A 19,485-nucleotide genomic window follows, 5' to 3' on the forward strand; every position below is an offset into this window, starting at 1 on the left:
TTTGTGGAGTCATCTACCACCTCTGAGTCATACAGTCTTTCTGCCTCCTTGTCTGCCTCGTTCCCTGAGTCTTGAGGAGGGTTGGAGGAAGACATCTGATTTAGGATTTCGTGCTTCACAGGCTTTCCCTCTGCAGTTCTTCAGTTGTGGATCTGTTTGTTAATTTTCATCTATTGCAAGAAGATTTCCTGATGGGGCTCAAGCAGTGTTCTGTTCCGTGTGATTAGTAACATGTCATTAGGAGTCATTTCATTGCTGTGTTCCATTAGGAGAATAGTAGCATCAGGCTTTTTCCTAGGCCCATGACCCATCTAGTCTCAGGTTCATGTACCAGTTTCATCTCACCGAGTGGACCTCGAATTTAGTCAAAAAGTGGTTACTTCTATAACAGTTGTAGCACTGTGGCACCACTACATCCTGCAGATAGGTCACTGTTGTAAGTTGCAAGGTTTGTAGGAAGTTGTTTTAGTTAGGGTTTTACTGCTGTGAACAGACACCATGACCAAGACAACTCTTAATTGGGGCTGGTTTACAGGTTCAGAGGTTTAGTTCATTATCATCAAGATGGGATCATGGCAGCATCTAGGCAGGCATGGTGCAGGAGGAGCTGACAGTTCTACATCTTCATCTGAAGGCTGCTAGCAGAATACTGGCTTCCAGGCAGCTAGGATGAGGGTGTTAAAGCTCATGCCACAATGACACACCTACTCCAACAGGGCCACACTCTCTAATAGTGCTAGTCCCTGGGCTGAGCATATACAAACCATAACAGATGTTGAAATTGGTGATTAGTTTTCTTCCCTAGTAACATTCAAAGTAGCTTCTCACACTATGACTACTAGTCCTGAAGCTTCTAGTTGGGTACCAGATCAATACTTTCATGTTTGATGACATAAGTAAGTTTATGTCTTCAGCAATAGGGCCTTACTACCAGTTTGTTGAGAGTAACCAAAAGCCTTGCTAATAGTCGATGATGTTTGGAGAGGTCAAAGTGATCCCTTTGACCAACAGCTCAACAAGATATAGCCCATTCTTGACACTGGAGTTTGTACGTGATGGTATAAGATCTCTAGATATGGCATTGTCTCTGCAGTGTATGGTGATCCTATTTAACTTCCTTTCATGGGCATATGTATTTTAGGAGGCTTCTGTAGTAGCAGGTTTCCATATGGCTATTCAGAAGGCCTTTAGTGCTGCTGCTTGTCCCCATATTCCTTCCTTTACCCTGCCTTCCCCACTTCCCCACCACATCTTCCTGTTTGAGTTTCTCCTTTGTCTCTTTATAACACTGTGCTAGTTCCCCTTTCTAGGAAGATCGTCTCCTCTCCCATGCTCCCTCACTAGCTACCTAAGCTCTGTTGTTATTCCTATTGAAACGTCTATCTAAAGCTTAAATGCTAGCATCCACATATAAGGGCAATGTGCGCCCTTGCGCTCTATCCCATGCTATACGATTCAGTTATTTCATAATCAGATATGTAGTAAAGGCAACTGGCCTGTGGTTACCTTACTACCACACACTGAAAATGTGTGTGTGTGTGTGTGTGTGTGTGTGTGTGTGTGCTCTTGGATATAAATCAACTTAATTGAATTACTAAATTTTAATCAATGTTGTTCAATCATGTATGTGTATGTTATGCATATGAGGACAGCAGAGTCCTGATCCACAGTCCATAAGTCTGTGGGGCACACCTATGTGCAATGATTGTGTGCTAATAAAAGCTTCAGAAGTATTCTCATCTACCTGAAAAGGCCCATAATGTAAGTGACCAATTTTGATGTTTAGAATAAATTCATAAATAATCATCCAGCTTATAACTGCTGTATGGGTAGCTTGCCAAAAACACATCAAAGAAACTAGATTTGTTATTACTTTACAGTTATTTTAATTAAGTGTTGATGAGGGTAGAATGTCGAGGATGCATGGAAGATAAACTACATACTTATGCTGATCAGCAGAATATGCCAGCACAAGTATGTCATTGTGAGCTAAATTAGTTAGTACTAGTTGGAATTAAAATGTGTTAATCAAGAGTGTCTTATTCACTGGGTGTCAGTGGTGTCTGATAGGGATGTTCATGAAAAACGGAAAGGAAACTAAACAAATAAGATGAGGAAATTGGAAGCAAGCTTTAGATTTATTTATATATAACTTATACATCATTGCTTTTCTATAGAAAACCCAAGCATCGCACGGAATTATAAAAATACGTAAATATTTGTATATAAAGTATGACTAAGATAAACTGTCACACTCCACTAATGATTTTCAAAGAAATCTTCCCTAGTAATATTTATTATTGCTAACATATAACTTTAAAAGAGATAATATATTTAAGTTTAATTTTAAAAACTTACTTATAAGTAACATGTAGAAGAGAACATAGAAAGGATCATATAAAGAGAATTAAATTTGTAAAATAGATATAAAAATAGTATTTTGTTTTTAAAAGAATATTGTTCTTTGGTTAAACCTTATAGCAAATATACTTGGGATTCATTGGTAATGCTTTAAATAACTATATCCTGATGTATTCTTCATTTTCTAAAAGTATGTCTTATAGATTCTAGAATAGTCCTATGTCATAGAATTATGCTGGACTCATGACCTGCTTAATGCATTACATTGACCAAACTATAAAAAAGATTAAAACTAGATTAAGCATTGGCTCCTCAGGACCAAGGCATTAGTAAAGCTATTGAAAACAATATTTTTGAAAACAATTCATATTTTTTCCAGAGCATTTTTCATTTGCATCTCATATTTTTTATCTAAATGTTGTGGTATATGAACTACATTTTAAAAATTAACCTTTTTTATGTTTCTTTTATGGCAAAGACAATATATTTTAAGAAGACAGAATACTTGGTATTAGTACTGACATGTTGAGTCCTGGTGGTCCATTCTTTACAGTATTCATCGGTATATCTTAACACGAGAACTGAGACTTTATACAGAGCGGCCAAGCTTTGAGCTTTGTTCCATCTCCAGTTGATGGTGAGCCTTCCATCAGTGCTGGTCACAACTCAGTTACTGACTCAACCAAACAGTCCCTGGTTTCCTTCTGTACCTCCTCCCTAGAAGGCACTGCCTGCTGCTTTTCTTTTCTTGGGACTTCATAACTTAGCATGTTTTAATGCTCAGTTTTATTATGATGACAACACTCTTCTAATCATACCTTGTCCATTTACCGCAACCCCCCCCCACCTGTGTTCTATTCATGCCAGCGTTTATCTTACAAAGTTAAACATGCCCAGGCTATATATATAAAACCTCTACTCAGAATGTCTAAGGGAAAAGAGGAAGAGCTTGTTAAATTGTTTTGTTGTTTTCCAATTGTGCATTTCTTTTAGCCTGGTGAATCAAGACCATATGCTAATTAGTCTTTATATGTAAATTAACTTTCTTAAGGGAGATATCCCTGCCTTTTCAGCTTTTCTGTTTTAAGTGGCGGGTGGGGGAAAGAAAGACACATTAATTGAATGCTCACATGGTTGCTGGGGCCATGAAGAAATGCTGAGTCATGCAGTTTGTTTGTGGCTGGTTGGCCATAAGAATGACAGATGCATGCACTATCTACACTCCTAGTCCAGGGTAGACTCAGAGTCTGGAAGACTAAAATGGCAGCTCAGAAGTTTGATCTTTGGTTTCCTTGTACAAAAAGAGGTTGACTTAATGCATTCTAAAAAGTGAAGCCTTCTGCTTTAAAATGTCTCAAAAAAGCATATTTAAAAAGATTTTATAGGTCATATTTTATTATAATGTATCAGAAAGGATAAGGAATAAATGCTAATCTTCCTTTTAGAAAAGCAGTTTAAAATTTCTAAATAATTCTTGGTGGAATATGAAATAATAATCTATTCAAACTTAATGACATTTATTTCTAAATAAATTATGGTTCTGCATGATGTAAGTCTACTCTCTGGAAGGCCTTTTGGGGCAGTTAGCATATGTATGTTCCTGCCAGGTGTTGTCACATGCCGTTTTGTCATTGCACAGCAACAGACTGACTCCTCAGAGTCCTGAAGCCATAGTTTACTTAATAGAGTGTTTCTGTGATGTACACGAAGTGAGTTCCATCTGTTAGCACACAGCCTGGCACAGTGGCAGACACCTAAAACTCCAGCACTCAGGAGGAGCAGGCCTGGGAATCCTAAATTCAAAGTCATCTTCAGCTTCATAGCAACCTTGAGGCTAATCTGAGTTAGGGAGACCCCCATCTCCAAAAATAAAACAAGCAAAGAAGCCTTGGGTTCAATTCCCTTCTCAGTGAGCAGACAGGCATCTGCTCCTTCACAAGGGGGAGGGAAAGCAGTCAACCCTTGGTGCCTCCTTTTTAAGACGCCAAACTCCTCAGGAAAGCTCAGCCTCCAGAAAGATTCCCCACAGCCCCATCTTCAATAGCTTTATACTGGGGACTGGGTTTCATTGTGGGAATTCTGTGGCAACACAGACACCCAAAGCACATGTCAATAGTAGGAACAGGTAGAGAGAATTTTTCTTATGAGAGTAGCTTCCCTGTTAGAATGCAAGCCAAACTATAATGTGCTACAAAGAACTTCATTCCATGTGTGTGGCCCAGTCTGGAAACTTGAAAAATTATGGTCTAGATTTTCAGTCACTGAGGACTGTGTATTTGATTCAGTGGGGATAACACAATACAGCTTATAGGAAGGGTACAGATTAAGATTTTTTTTTTAAAGCTTTCGTTGGTACTTGACATTTGGTGAAGAGAACATTCTATTTGTTCCAAACTAGAGGACTGATGCACAGAACAATCTCTGGGAAATTATTTCTCAGTTTAATTATAAGGTTGTGAGCTTTGATGGATACCAAGGAAAGAGAAGTGCTCTTTATCTGCTTAGTTCACTGACAGATCCGACCACCTAGAACCTGCGCCCTGTGAATACTCAGAGAATTACTTGTCAAATGAGGGATCCATTTGCTACACCCTTAGATTAGGAGTGCTCCTCTGTCCCTAGCTGACCTTTAAGGCCTCATTCTTCTTCTCCAGCTCCTTGATAAAGATGGCTCGTGCCTTGGAACATACTTCTGTCCATAGCCCCCCCCCACTCGCACACACTTCAGATGTCTACAGCTGTACACTATACTAACCCATGAGTTTAAAGGCAAAGTAGAAAGGACTTTCTTCAGAATCGTGAATCCCTTGTTTTGTAAAGGATTTTAAACATAATCTGGTCCAACTTCTTCATTTTAAGGTTAAGAAAACTCCAGCCCCCAGAGTGTATAGCTCAAGGCCGTCCTGCTGACCGGTGATGCTACAAAAGCTCTTCACTCACACACAGATTTTTTCAAATACATTATAAATAACTTTTCCCAGGGATTTGATGTCCTACTTAAATCAAAAAACCAAAATGAAAAAAAAAAATCTGCCTCTGAAATAAAGAATAAGCTTATTTTCAGAGCTGAGGAATCTTTGAAGAACATGTTTGTCCTAAATTATAAATTCAGAGAGTACCAATATATCTATTAACGCTTGTCACTAATATTATCCATAGATAATCTCTGGCCTAGATCAGTATTTTACCACAGTATAATTTAAATTGACTTACTAGTAGTGAAATACAGTTGATCCAGTGCAGACAGTCTGATACTGCAGTGCTGTGTTTGCATAAGCTAACTCATTAGACAGTTAAGACTTAGGTGGCTGTCAAGCTATGTTAGTTAGGTTTTGTCTAAATATCTAGAATGCCAGCACTAATTTTTTAAAGAATACTTTCACTAAAACATTCTTTTTAACTTAGATAAAAATATTTTTAAAAATCTAAATGAGCTAGATTGTTCTGTCATATATCTTCTGTGGAAATACTTAACTATTCGACTTCTTCATCCGTCTTCTATCCTTTCCTCCCTTCCTCTCTCCTGTCCATCCTTCCTTCACCAAAACACAAAGTGAATTATTTTGGAGGAAGGCATATGAGGAAATAAACTGCCTAAACCAAAATCTGTCTCTCCCAGTATTGTTCTACAGAGACCTGTCTGTCCCTAGCTACCTCTTACAGTGACACTCCCTCATAACAGCCTCAGGTGACTTCTCTAAGCCAGGTAGAAAAGCATACATAATTTCATCCAAATCCAGGGCTTCATATTCAGTCTGTCAGAGATCAGATAATCTATGAAGTTAACAATGTAGGTCCTTTTCACAGTAGGTGAACGTACCAGTCTTAAGTACTCTGTTTCCAAGTCATTTAATAGTTATTTGTGCCAGCATTTGGTGTTTAGGGAGACTTTTCACATTTTGGGCCTGTAATCCATTCCCAAGTGATTTGATCATAGGTAGGAATTACTAGTAAGCTACTTTTATTTCTTTATATTTCTGTAAGTTGATATTATACCTTGAATTTGTAAATATATCATGAAACATCTCTTTGTAAAGAAAGACAGCTATTACAAAAACTAATAGTATAGCATCTAATTACCAAATTTAGCTACTGTAATTGAATTGAGTCCAGAATTTAAAGTTGTAATTATATAAGTACAATTGGATGATTTAGAAAATAAAGAAAAGAGTACAGTCTGAATATTGGAATAGGCACCTAGCTGGCAATAATATATAGTTTACTTACCAGCTCACTTTAGAACAGCTTCTCCACTGAAGAGGAGTGCTAACTCTGCTCACGTCTATGAAAGCTAAGTGTTTTGTAATCAACTTGGTTAAAGTAGGAAAGTTTTAGCAGCTGGAGGTAACTCTTACTACTTCAACAGTCTGCCATGTCTGCTCAATAAAATGGTCCCCTGGGAGCCCAGTGACACAGCGTGGAGCAAGCTGCCTGTTCAGTGCAGCTTGTTTTTGTTAGCTCCTGAGATTGGAGCAGGTACTATAGAAATAAATCTGCATGGCAGGAATTTCTTGAGATTTTATTGCTGCAAACCAAATTTCTTATTTATAAAAGACATAAATGCAGGGTTCTCTTATATAAAATATTATAAGCTGGGTATGCAAACCTTTTAATCTACTTGCCATTTATTAAGCTGATTCTTAGTATATATTAAACTATTCTCAATATTTTAATTAGTATGCAGCCCATTAGAAATAAGTACCTGCTTGTTTTATATGTGAAATTTTATTTAAGTATTGATATATAAATAAGCAAAATTATTCTGCTAGTTATTAATAAATAATAATAGTAATAAAATTGAAGTTTTGAATAATTTCATAGCATTTTAGAAATAAACATCCTGAGTCTAAGTAGTCAAGTTTTGGACGCTTACCTCTATAGGCACAGGCTACAAGGATACTCCTAGATACTCACTTTCCTACTAAAGATTTAACCCAACTTAAAAGAGCTTTTGAGTCATCCAACAACATAAACTAACCTGAATTTTAAAAGAAGACCATTTTCCTTTTGTTTAAATGTATATGTACTTCAGAGCATACTACAATCAAAATAGGAAAAGAAGTTTTACCTTTAAAGTTTATAGTTAATCATGTAACAGACTCATGGGAAAAGGCCAACAAAGTATTTTTGACTACAGATGGCCTGTAGAAAACAAAGTTCTTTACAATCTTGTATAGAATAGCAGTGGAGGGGTAAGTTTGATAATTTTAATTTTTATTGAAAACTGATAATATTTATAGTTTATTAAAAGGTATACACTCATAGCCTATTGTGTATAATGCAATAATCACCAAACCTAATAGCTACGGGGACTAACTTACCCATTTCTTCATCTTGTTGCTGCCAATTAGATCTGATCATTTTAGAAATTCACATTTTTAATGACTGTAGTTAATTATCTTTGATGTTTTTACATTTCCTGTGGAAAATTCCCAGATAGTCTCCAAAATAAAAAGCAAGATGGCAGTTTTCTTAGAAGCTTTGTTCTGTTGGAGACATAGAAAAATGAATGTATTAATTCTACATTTTTCAAGTAATTAGTTTTTAAATTTGTGTTTTACATTGTTCTGATTTTTGGTTTGTTTGTCTTTAATAGCCTTTTATGTCACCTCGGTACCCTGGAGGCCCAAGGCCCCCATTGAGGATACCTAATCAGGTAAGATTTATATACTACTTAAAATTTTTAAAAGATCTTGCAAATATCAGGAGTGGTTTTTTTTTTGTATGAATCTACCTTCATTTGTTAGCCCCACTAATTGGTACTCTGGTAATGTATAATCTCCTTGAAGGCTGCTGCTTAGCCAGACTTTGTGATGACCTTTTTGCTAAGTTTTGTTGGAACACAGAAACACACATCCTCGTGCTTTACCTGTGATTATTTACACACCCTTATGTATTTGAGGAGTCATATCGTATGTGGCTTGCAACGTTGCAATATTTACTATATATGTCCAGAAAATGATTGGCTGACTTGTGGGGCTAATTTCAGTAAATGTTGAATGTTCTCTCCGTGAAATTTTCAATAGCATGCTTTGATTTATTTTCACGTGGTATAAAATTCATATGCATTGTGCCTTGTTATGATAGCATGTCAGATATGCAATTAGATGCTTCTTGAAGAGCTAAGTCTAAATACCTAACAGTAAATCTTATAATTTTAATTTCAAGAGTTTTAAGTTTCTAAATGTTTATTCTCATTTGGTTTTTAGTCAACATCATAAGTTCTTATTCACTGAAAAGAATAAAGCACATTGTTAGTTTAGTTTTAGGATGTGGGTGGATGCATGCTGTAGTACCAAAAGAACTGACTAACAGTGTGCCTGCCATTGGCTCCATCAACGTTCAGTTTCCTCACAAAGGCGTTTCCAATTCACTTTTCTATTCTTTTCTTTTGATTCATACATTTTCACTATCAAAAATGGAAAAAGAAAGTTGCAAGTTATTCAGGCACATGTACCAATAGAATTTTGGTTTTATTATCCACAGTCTTATGAAATCATGATGACGGCACATGCCTTTATTGCCCGTGTTTGGGAAATAGAGGTAGGCAGATCGCTGGAGGGAAGTATGAGGCCAGCTTGGTCTACATAGTGAGTTCCATGGCAACCAGAGCTATGTAGAGAGACCTCGTCTGAAATAACCAAAGGCGAGGGTAAAGGGAAGAAGAAGAGGAGGAAGTGGAAGGAGGAGGAGGATGGAAGGATGGACGAAGGATGTGCATGCACACGCACGCGCGCACACACACACACACACACAAGATACTGGGTTAAGTCTCAATCTATAAAAATTTACAAAATACAATACAAATTGAAACAACCTATATTTTTATCAATTGTTTAAATTTTTGTTTGCAACCAAATTTTACTAAATAGCCCAGGTTGACTTCAAAATCTTGATTCTCCTGCCTCAGCAGCCTCCTGAGGCTCAGTTAAGATAGAGTGTGGTGTTTGAAAGTTCATGTAATGACTGTTTTTTAAAAGAAATAATCAGAAGTTGAATATAACAGATCCTGACTGTGAGGGTGTTTTCCTCTAGAATTTGACAGCATTGATGTATTTTGAACATTACATTCTTTAACAAGTGGCCCTTCTGCCCCCCCACGCACACTTTGACTCAATTATATTAATTAATTCAGATGTCTATTACACAAACAGAATAATTTTCATTTACACTATTTTTAAATAATCACATTAATAGTTCAAATAATATCATTTTAGGGTGTGTTTAATATATTTAGGAGCATGACCTGTACAAACAAAAACTTCAATTTAGCTATTTGTTAATTAAAGCAGAATTGATGTACATTTTTGTTGATTAACTGTAATATCCATTGAGCGCCAATATTAACATTTTATATTTATGCTTCATTTGATTGCAGTATAATAAAAATTTTTCTACTTAGTAGATTATACAAAATAGAAACAAAAAGTGAAGCACTCCCTCTGGGTGACTTTGGCTAGTCATCTGGAATATGTAAAAAGTGTTCTTTAATGAACAGGGCCTCTACATTTATATATACTAATCATAAGATTACATATCTTAGTTTTCCTGACATAGTTATGGTTCTGGATTAAACCTACAATGTCTTACACTATTTGTTTATTAATAGGACTGTGTATTTGGACTATGCTATGGTACTGCTGTGTTGAAAATACAGAAATAGGCAACTGTGTCTCAAATCACAAAACTCAGCAAAAGTGAGGAGGATAAATGTGTGTGAAAGGTTTGGAAAACAAAAATTATATCCTCAGAATATGCATGCTTGCAGCAGCTTTATGTCGGAATGGAAGCAGCTCTCAGAAGGTGCGCCATCAGCCACGGAGGCATCCATAACCTGAAGAGAAGCAGCAACTCTGTATTTCTCATGGAAAACCTGCCTGAAACAGAAAAGCCTGTACTATTTATCCAAAACTGTTAGGAAGTCAAAACAGTCTAGAAACATGGATGAGTGACACTAAGACTAAGCTATTGTCTATGGATTTTTTTTAAACTGCCTTAATCCTCACCATTCTTAAAATACACATGTGAGTTGAGATTACATGTATCAGACCCTGTTGTTCATTTTATATGCTAAGTTTAAATTTGATACTCCCAGAACATACTGTATCAGAATATAATATCTAAATCTCCATTCATAAATACCTGTCAGATATCAGATGAGCACTTGAAGAAAGTATTATCCAAATAGTGAAATCATTTACATATATTAAAAGATATTGTAGAATAAGATCTATTGGAATGCTACTGCGGATATATTAAAAAATGTAAGGGAGAAGGCACAGAAACACGTACATGCAGCATGGCAGCCGTCAGTGTGTGAGCTGCTTCTCCTGTCACATGCACTCATATTGTGAGAAAGATTATGGACCACAGACTTATTTCTGAGAGGTAGGATTAGGAATGACTTTGCTATTTGAAATTTTTAGTGTTTCTGCAGTTTAAATTAAGCAGGTATTAATTCTACTCTTGATTAGAGAAAACACTAACTATATACGTAGAGGAACATAAAATGTTATACTTTGAATAATATTAACCCTTTTAAATATTTAATGTATAATTCCTGTCATGGGAAGAAGACAGATAAAATGGACACTAAGTATAATTTAATCCTAAAAAGATTGATGTTTTCAGATAAGTAAAATGAGCTGACTTTTTTAGCAGAGAGAGAGCTGTTTAGACAGATGTAATCCCAGTTCTTGAGAGGTAGAGAGAGTCTGGAGGGTGACCATGAGTTCACAGCCAGCCAGGGCTGCAGAGTGAGAGCTGAATGTGCAGAGGAAAAATGGAGACAATGACTTACAAATTGAAATTTTGCCGTGAATGGAGATGCTTCCATCTCAGACTGCACACCCTTCATAGCATGTCCTCTTACTGAGGAGAGCACATGGGCTCCTGCTTAGTGGCAGAAGTGGCTTCTTTGGCCATTTTTTATTATAAAATCCCCTTTATGAGAATTACAGTATTCATATTTTTAATGATTATTTGATGTTCAACAAGATCACATTAAAAATATTATTTATGATTTTTAATTTTAATTTATATTGGAACACATGTTTATTCCAACCATTTCTCCCCTTGTAAGCCAGAGGGCAAAGTTCAGTATGTTTCAGGGGGACAAAATACATTCCCTTCCCAAGAAAAGCTTACACTGTGGATACAGCACAGGTTACTCAGATCAAGTCATAACCGTCTTAACATTTCTGGAACAATGTGTGCTTCACAAATAACATTATCTTTTGTTTTCTTAGATATAGTTTTAAGAATGAATTGTGACATATTTAGTTAAAAGTTAATAGTATATATAAAATCTAACTTAGGAAAAACCACTTGAACAAATACTCGTTGAGGTTTATAGATATGAGCACTATTCTCAATGAGGTCATAGATCAGCGACTAAACTATTGGCAACCCATATTATCCTTTGAGACTTTATATTTAAATCAGCATACGAAGTATTAGATATCTTAAGTCATTTTTAATAAGGCGTGTCTAGTATACTATCCCTCCCTTTTTCTGCCACCCTTATCCTCCCTTGCAGCTCCCACCCAGTCCCTTTGCCCCTTTCATGACCTGTGTGGCCTGCAGCCACCCTCAGATCCTTGCTACTGATGTTTACCCTCTTTTAGTCTCCTTTATGTTTGTTGAGCCTGACCCGTAGTCGCGTACGCACACACATGCACACACACACACATGCACACACATGTACACACATGTGCGCACACGCACACATCACATGTTTATATACCCATACATTACAATCCGGGATTCACATATGAGACAGAATTATGATTCTTTTCTTTTTGAGTTTGAGTCACCTCAGTTAATATTATACTTTCTAAGTCTATCCAGTTTCCTTCAAATTCCATGATTTCACTTTTCTTTACAGCTGAGTGATACTCCATTGTGTATATGTACTGCTTTTTCATTATCCATTTATCTGTCAGTGGACTTCTAGGATAGCTCTGTTTCCTTGCTATTGTGAATAGAATAACAATAAATACAGATACACAAAAAATTTGTGCTAGCATATTCCTGGGAGTAGTATAGCTGAGCCGTACAGTAATTATGTTTGGTTTTTTGAATAATTTTTTGGGGAACCTCCACACTGAAGTCTAGTGTCTATGTTGGGTTGCACTCCATCAGAATCAGCTAAGATTCTTCTTTCATTAGAGCCTCTCCATGGTGTTTGTCAGATTTCTTGGTGATAGCCATTCTTACCAGAGGGAGATGGTCTCCCAGAGTAGTTTTAAGTTGCTTCCCCTGATGACTAGGGATTTTGAACATTTTAAAAATATTTATTGGCAATTTGCGTTCCTTCTTTTGAGAACTGTTGAATTCACTAGCCCATTTGTTGATAGGCAGGAGTTTGGGGGTTTTGTTTTGTTTTGTTTTTTTTGAGGGACATCATGGTTTAAATTTTGTAGTTCTTTATACATTCTGAATATTAGGCCCCTTTGTCAAGACAAGAGTGTTCGTGGCATTGCTGTTTTATTTCCAGTCCCTCTAGCCTGTTCATTGGTTTGCCTTTCTGCATGCCTGTATAAGGCTGTCTGCTTCAAACTGCATACAGTTCTGCTGTTTCTATTGAAGATTACTTTGGCTACTCATGGTTGTCTTAGTTAGGTTCTCTTTTCCTGTGATATATAAAACATGACCTAAAGCAGCCTGATGAGGAAAGGGGTTATTTCCTATTATATGTTGAAGTCACGGCCCATCACTGAGGAAGTCAGAGTAGGAATTTAAGGCAGGAACTGAAGAAGAAGCCATCAAAGAGTGCTAAGTGACAGTTTGTTCCTCATAGCTTGCTCAGCCTGCTTTCTCATAGCACCTAGGACCACCAACGTGTCCAGAGGCACAACCACATAGAGTAAGCTGGGCCCACCCACATCAGTCATTAAGATAATGCACACACAGATGCCTACAGGCCAGTCTGATGGAGGTGTTTTCTCAGTTCAGGCTCTACTTTCCAAAATGAGTCTAGTTTGTGTTAAGTTGATGTGCAGTTGATGTGCAGTACAAGTTGATGTACAGCCAGTACAGTTGACCTTTTGTGAGGCTAACCTACTGACACACAACATTCAACTAGATCCTTTTACTTTCATTTGTCTTCAAGACGGTATAATGTTAGTATTACAATATAAAAATCACAACTTTTCAAACGTTCCACAGCCTTTCAATATTCACTTTAAAAATTCAGTCTCTTTAAAATATCCAAAGTCTTTTTCAATGTTTAAAATTTCTATAAAATACCCAAAGTTTCTGTAAAATACCCAAGTATAAAATATTGTAAGTCTCTTTAAAATTCTAAGGTCTTCCAACTGTAGACTCCTATAAAATAAAAAGTAAGTTACATGCTTTCTTAATCAAAAAGGGAAGAACCAGGACCCAGTCACAGTCAGACCAAAAAAAAAAAAAAAAAAAAGACCCACGGAAGTGTAACAGTGTAAGAACTTGCAGGACTCCTCCGTCCCAATCCTCTGGGCTCCTCTGAAGGGCTCCGCCCCTGGGAGCTCACAAGGCTTGTCCTCTAGCTCTAGGCTGGCTCCATTCTGCAGTGACTGCTGTCCTTGGCAGCTGTCCTACGGCACTCACATCTCCAAAATGTTGGGGTCTCCAGTGCAGTAGGGCTGCCAGCCTACCTACCAGGGACCTCTGATGGCCTCTCCTCAAGAACTCTGACTGAGCATGCTCTTCCAGGCTGCCACTTCTCTCTCTGAGCCCTTTAAGCATGTAGCTTCTACTCAAACTGAGGTTGCCCCTTCACCAGTGGCCTTTCCTAATTGCTCTAACCTGCCACAGTCAGTGTTAAGTTTCATAACATCTTCATTACTTTAAAGCCACTGCCATCTAGGAAGCTCTTACAAAATCTAAGTTCCACTGCCAGCACAAGGTACAACCTTGGCCAGCTCTGGTCCATAGCTTTTGTGTGCTGATCCTGAAGAAACACTTCCCATAAGATTTTGCCTCAGTGATGCTGGTTTTCCCTTATTAATCACTAATTTATCAGTTCCAGCTAACCAATATTGACTGTCCCAACAAAGCAACGTGTCTTGGAAATCACAGCAAATTCTTCATCCATGGCTGAGCAGAACTACATATTCTTCATTTAAAATATCACTCAAATGGCCAGGTGATTTCCTTGGAAAGATCCCAAGCCAGGTCTCTCCACCAGCTGCACTGTGTTTGGTATCTGGATCAGCCAAGCTCTCACAAAACAGCCCACAGAACTCTGAGCACTCAGTGGCTTTTCCAGCATTAAGTAATAGGATTCCAGAACAACCCGTCCCAAAGTATGTAGTCAGGTCTGTCATAAACCTAGCACCAATTTAGTTTTACTTAGGGTTCCTGTTGTGATAAAACCCTGTGACCTAAAACAGTGTGGGAGGAAACAGTTTAATGAACCTTACTGCTTACAGTCCATCTTCTAGAGGAGTAAGGGCATGAACTCAAGCCTGGAAGCTGACTGGCTTGCTCTCTGCACAGATTGTTCAGTCCACTCTTTATACAGCATCTCGGACCACTAGCCCAGTGTGAGCTGAGCACATAGCAGTTGTCAAAAGATACCCCACAGGCTTGTCTATGGGCCAGTGTAGTGGGAATGTTTTCTGAGTTGATGTTACCTCTTCCCAAATGATTTCTTTGTTATGGTTTTGTGAAGAATGACATCAGAATCCTGATGCTAACTGCATTCAGTCTGTAGATGACTACTGGTAGTGAAGTTATTTTCATGATATTAATTCATGGCATTTGCCAGTCAGGACCATAGAAATTCTTTGTATTTATCTACTGTCTTAGTTAGGGTTTCTATTGCTATGAAGAGACATTATGACCAAGGCAATTCTTATAGAGGAAAACATTTAATTGGAGCTGGCTTACAGTTTCAGAGGTTTAGTCCATTATCATCATGGTATTAAGCATGGCAGACATGATATGGGAGAAGGAGCTCAGAGTTCTACACCTGATCCACAGGCAGCAGAAGAGGACTGTGAGCCACTCTGGGTATAGCTTGAGCATAGGAGGCCTCAAAGCATGCCCCTACAGTGACATACTTCCTCCAACAAGGCTACACCTCCTACTAGTGTCAAACCCATGGGCCAAGCATTCAAACACATGAGTCTGTGGGAGCCATTCCTGTTCAAACCACCACATCTAGTATATTTTTTCTTTCATTTTTTCCAGCATTTTGAACTTTTCAGTGTGGAGGTCTGTCATTTTCTTAATTAGGTTTATTTTAGCTCCTATTTGGAACTATTATGAATAAGATATTTCTAATTTTTTTATTTGGGCATTCATGGTCATACATATACAGGCCAGTGATTTTATTGACTTTGTGTCCTAACACTTTACTTAAAATGTTTCTTAGATCTCAATGTTTCCTACTTGATTCTGTAGGATCGTTTAAGTATGGACAGGGCTAGTTTAACGTATCGCTTTCTTATTTTTGTTCCTTGTGTATCTCCTTCTCATCTAATCTTATAGCTAAGACCTAGAGCACTACATAGAATACGAGAGTGAAAGTGTCCCTTCCTGTTTTCAGGGGAAATATATCAGTGATTTTTCCTTCCGTATAATATTGGTTAGAGGTTCATTATAGGTAGCCTTAGTGTAGGTCTCTTGCCTCTTTTTGTCAGTTTAGCTAAGGGTTTTCAGTGTTACTGACTTTTCCAAGGACTGGAATCTTTAATTTTGCATGTTCTTTTAATCTCTAATCCATTTCTTTCAATCTTTACTATTTCTTGCCATCTACTGGGTTTGGGATTGCCTTCTTATTCTTCTAGAATTTTGAGTACATCATTAGGATATTTGAGATGTCTCAATTTTTTTTTAAATATAAGCCCCTATATCTAAAACTTTGCTTTTAGGACTGCCTTGGCTGTGTACCAAGAGATGATATATTGTACTGCCACTTGACTGTAAGAATTTTTATTTCCTCTCAGATTTCCTCAATGATCAGTTATTCATTGTATCAATATCAATAAGTAGATAATTCTGAAGTACGTTGTTCAGTCTCTTAAGTATTTTTGTATTATGTGTAGTTTTTCTTGCTGTTACTGTCAGTATCTTCTACTGCACAAGGGTGTCCTTGTGAGCCACCAGAGCCACACTGAGATAGCAGGAAGTGTACTTAGAAGATGAGTTATATTGGGCAAATAAATCTACTGATTTGTTGCATAATAGAATCATTGTCAATAATATTAAAGGCCGCACTTCTTACTGTTGGATGAGATACTGACAATCCTAGACAAGAGGCAAAAAAATAATCCAAGGTATCAGATTTGAATTTGACTGTTGCGTATATAATGTACAGTGAATTTGTTGCATATGTATGTCCAGAGTATGAATTTATTGTGCACATACATAGATTTTTTTTTAAGCTCTTTGGTTACGACAAGTGTCTAAAGACAGCATAACCCCACCCTTCCCCAAGACCAATTGATCAGATCATGATGCTTAAATGCTGTGCTTATCAAAAGAATCAAGATCCCTTGGAGAAGGGGCTGCTCCAAGAACTAGGCCAAAATACAGAGCATCTTATACCAGTAAGTAAAAAGTACCCAAAACATGAACTCAGATCCACAGTGCCCACAGAAAGCAGGCATAGCAGAGTATGTCTGTAATCCCAGTGTAGGGGGATAGAACCAGCTGATCACTGGGGCTCATAGCAGCCAGTTCCATTTAATTGGTGAGCTCTTGTTTTAACAAGAGACTTTGTCTCAAAATATAAGGTGGAGAGCAATTGAAGAAGACACCTGATATCAACCTCCAACTCCATACACACACAAATACACATACACCATACAACCACTCACACAAATACACATGCACACATGAACACATGTACATATATACCAAACACACAAAAGGAATAGACGATTGACGGACTATAGCCCATTGAATAAGATAGGGATCCTTAAGTAGTAAATAAGTAGATAGATGTGTATAGCTTCCTTCCACTAAGTGCCAGCTAGTAAACAGAAGGGCAGCGGTGGATATGCGTATCTTCATAGAATTATCTTGGTGGTTAGGGATTAGTAGTGAAGCTTACAAAGGAGTGAGGGATAAGGAATGAGATGCTGACAACATTATATTAGTTCTGATAATAAAATTATCAGTTGCAAGGGCTGAGGATGCCAGGTAATCAACAGTCATATGAGATAGGTTATGATCAAAGTATTAAGGGTGAGTTGGCATCTTGTACCCTCAGACATGGTACTCGGAGCATCATAGTCTCCTTGTGATACTCTCTCTTATTAAGAAATTATGATTTGAGTCCAGGTCATGAAAAGAACATCAGAGTTGCCATGTAAAATACAAGGCTTATTCTCCTTACAACCATTGATGGGTGATATATAATGCTGGTATCAGAGTCATCTACAAAATGCAAGGCTTATTCTCCTTACAACCATTGAGGGAATGATAGACAAGGGTGGCGTGGATAGGAAAAATGCCTGTCGTTCCTGCTTAGAAAAGCAGAGTCATGGCAGCTAAAGGTAGCACATGTTTCATGCTGTCCTTGTATTGGAAAGAAATGAAAGAAAGGTTAAAACTTAGGGTAGCTTTGTGGCATGGATGGAGATACTGCTGCATCTGGATGATTTCCTGACTTGAATATTCAGATGCTGAGTCTTGACATCCACACTTGCTCTCAGAGTCTCAAGGAAGATTTATGATGTGGGGGATGGCAGTGCAGAGGTTAACGTTGACCTCTGAGGACTCGGGGCTGGCATATATGAGAATGCTTCATAAATGAACTTATGCAGTTGTAAGATTTATCCCAAGAGTCAATAAGAAATTGATCCCAAACAGATCTCAAAGATGTCAGTTCTTAAACGGAGAGATGATTTTAGTTTAGTTCTGTCTTTTTAAATACTTGGCATTTAATATCACTAATTAAAAGCATGAGTAGAAAAACCCTTAAGTTTGGTATAGATGGAAGTTAGTATGTGAGTGCACTGTAGTTAACACAGGATGACACCAGTAGGCAGGCTTATGTGGACAGGGCAGTGTTCAGACGGCCTGACGCAGAGAACATGGGCAACTAAGGAGTGCCGAGAGCGGGAGCCATTGGGTTCCCTAGGAAGAGCACACCAATCAGTTCTCCAGAACCAAATGGTCAGCACTGAAAACAGACTTACAGGTGACACTATGCAAACTGAGCAGCTTATATTTATATATTTAGGAATACGTAATTAGGAATAACTACATCCATATATGTACATAAGTACATACACACACATATACACACCATACATGTACATATACATCATATGTATACATCACATACATATATATGTCAGGTGTAATTTCTAAATTAATTGTATATGCATATATGTATGGTGTGTGTGTGTGTGTGTGTGTGTGTGTGTAAAACAATTATTGAAAATAGAGTCCATGAATTAGAAAGAGAGCAAGGAGAGGTATATGGGAGAGTTTGGAGGGAGGAAAGGGAAGAAGGAAATGATGTAATTTTATTATATTCTCAAAAAAACATAAGAAATCATTTTTAAAGAAATAATTTTTAAATGAATTTGGAATACCCTTATAATTGTATGCTCAATAACTGTATATTGGATGTACTCTCAAACAACAACAACAAATCCAGGAATTAAGAAAATGACAGGAAACTAGGTGTCATGACAACAGTTAAGGAGGCGGTCCACATTTGGGTGCATAGTTGTTAGATTTCTTTTTAAAATATTTGAATATTTAATTTAGTTAGATTTTCTAGTTAAGTTTAATTAAAGGATCTTTGTAAAAAGGTATTTCAGTATTCTTAATAAATTAAATTAAAATTCAAAGATGGCATTGTACTTGTAAGGAAGAAATAGGATGGCTTATTGTAGACTTGTTTCTAAAATATTTGTGTACAAGATTGAATAAAGCAGAATTTCTCCTCCCCCTTGTTCTCCTTCCCTCCCTCCCTCCCTCTCTCTCTCTCTCTTTCTCTTTCTTTTTTTTGAGACAATATTTTTCTGTGTAGCCTTGGCTATCCGGGAACTGAGTCTGTAGACCAGGCTGGCCTTGAACTCAGAGATTGCGTGCATTTGTCTACCACAATACCTGGCTCTTCATCCATCCATCCATCCATCCATCCATCCATCCATCCATCCATCCATCCATCCA

General features: G+C 37.4%; 1 protein-coding gene across 3 annotated transcripts in view; it reads left to right on the top strand.

Moving 5' to 3' along the window:
* The window catches only part of Ssbp2 (single stranded DNA binding protein 2), a 266,016-nt gene that overhangs the window by 206,663 nt on the left and 39,868 nt on the right, over positions 1-19,485 (top strand). For all 3 annotated transcript variants that reach the window (XM_028760092.1, XM_028760094.1, XM_028760093.1), the window contains one exon: positions 7,958-8,017. In XM_028760092.1, the coding sequence (XP_028615925.1) occupies positions 7,958-8,017 (60 nt within the window). The remainder of the gene's footprint in view (positions 1-7,957; positions 8,018-19,485) is intronic.

This window comes from Grammomys surdaster, unplaced genomic scaffold, assembly GCF_004785775.1.
Source record: "Grammomys surdaster isolate TR1022 unplaced genomic scaffold, NIH_TR_1.0 126391, whole genome shotgun sequence".
Lineage (NCBI taxonomy): Eukaryota > Metazoa > Chordata > Mammalia > Rodentia > Muridae > Grammomys > Grammomys surdaster.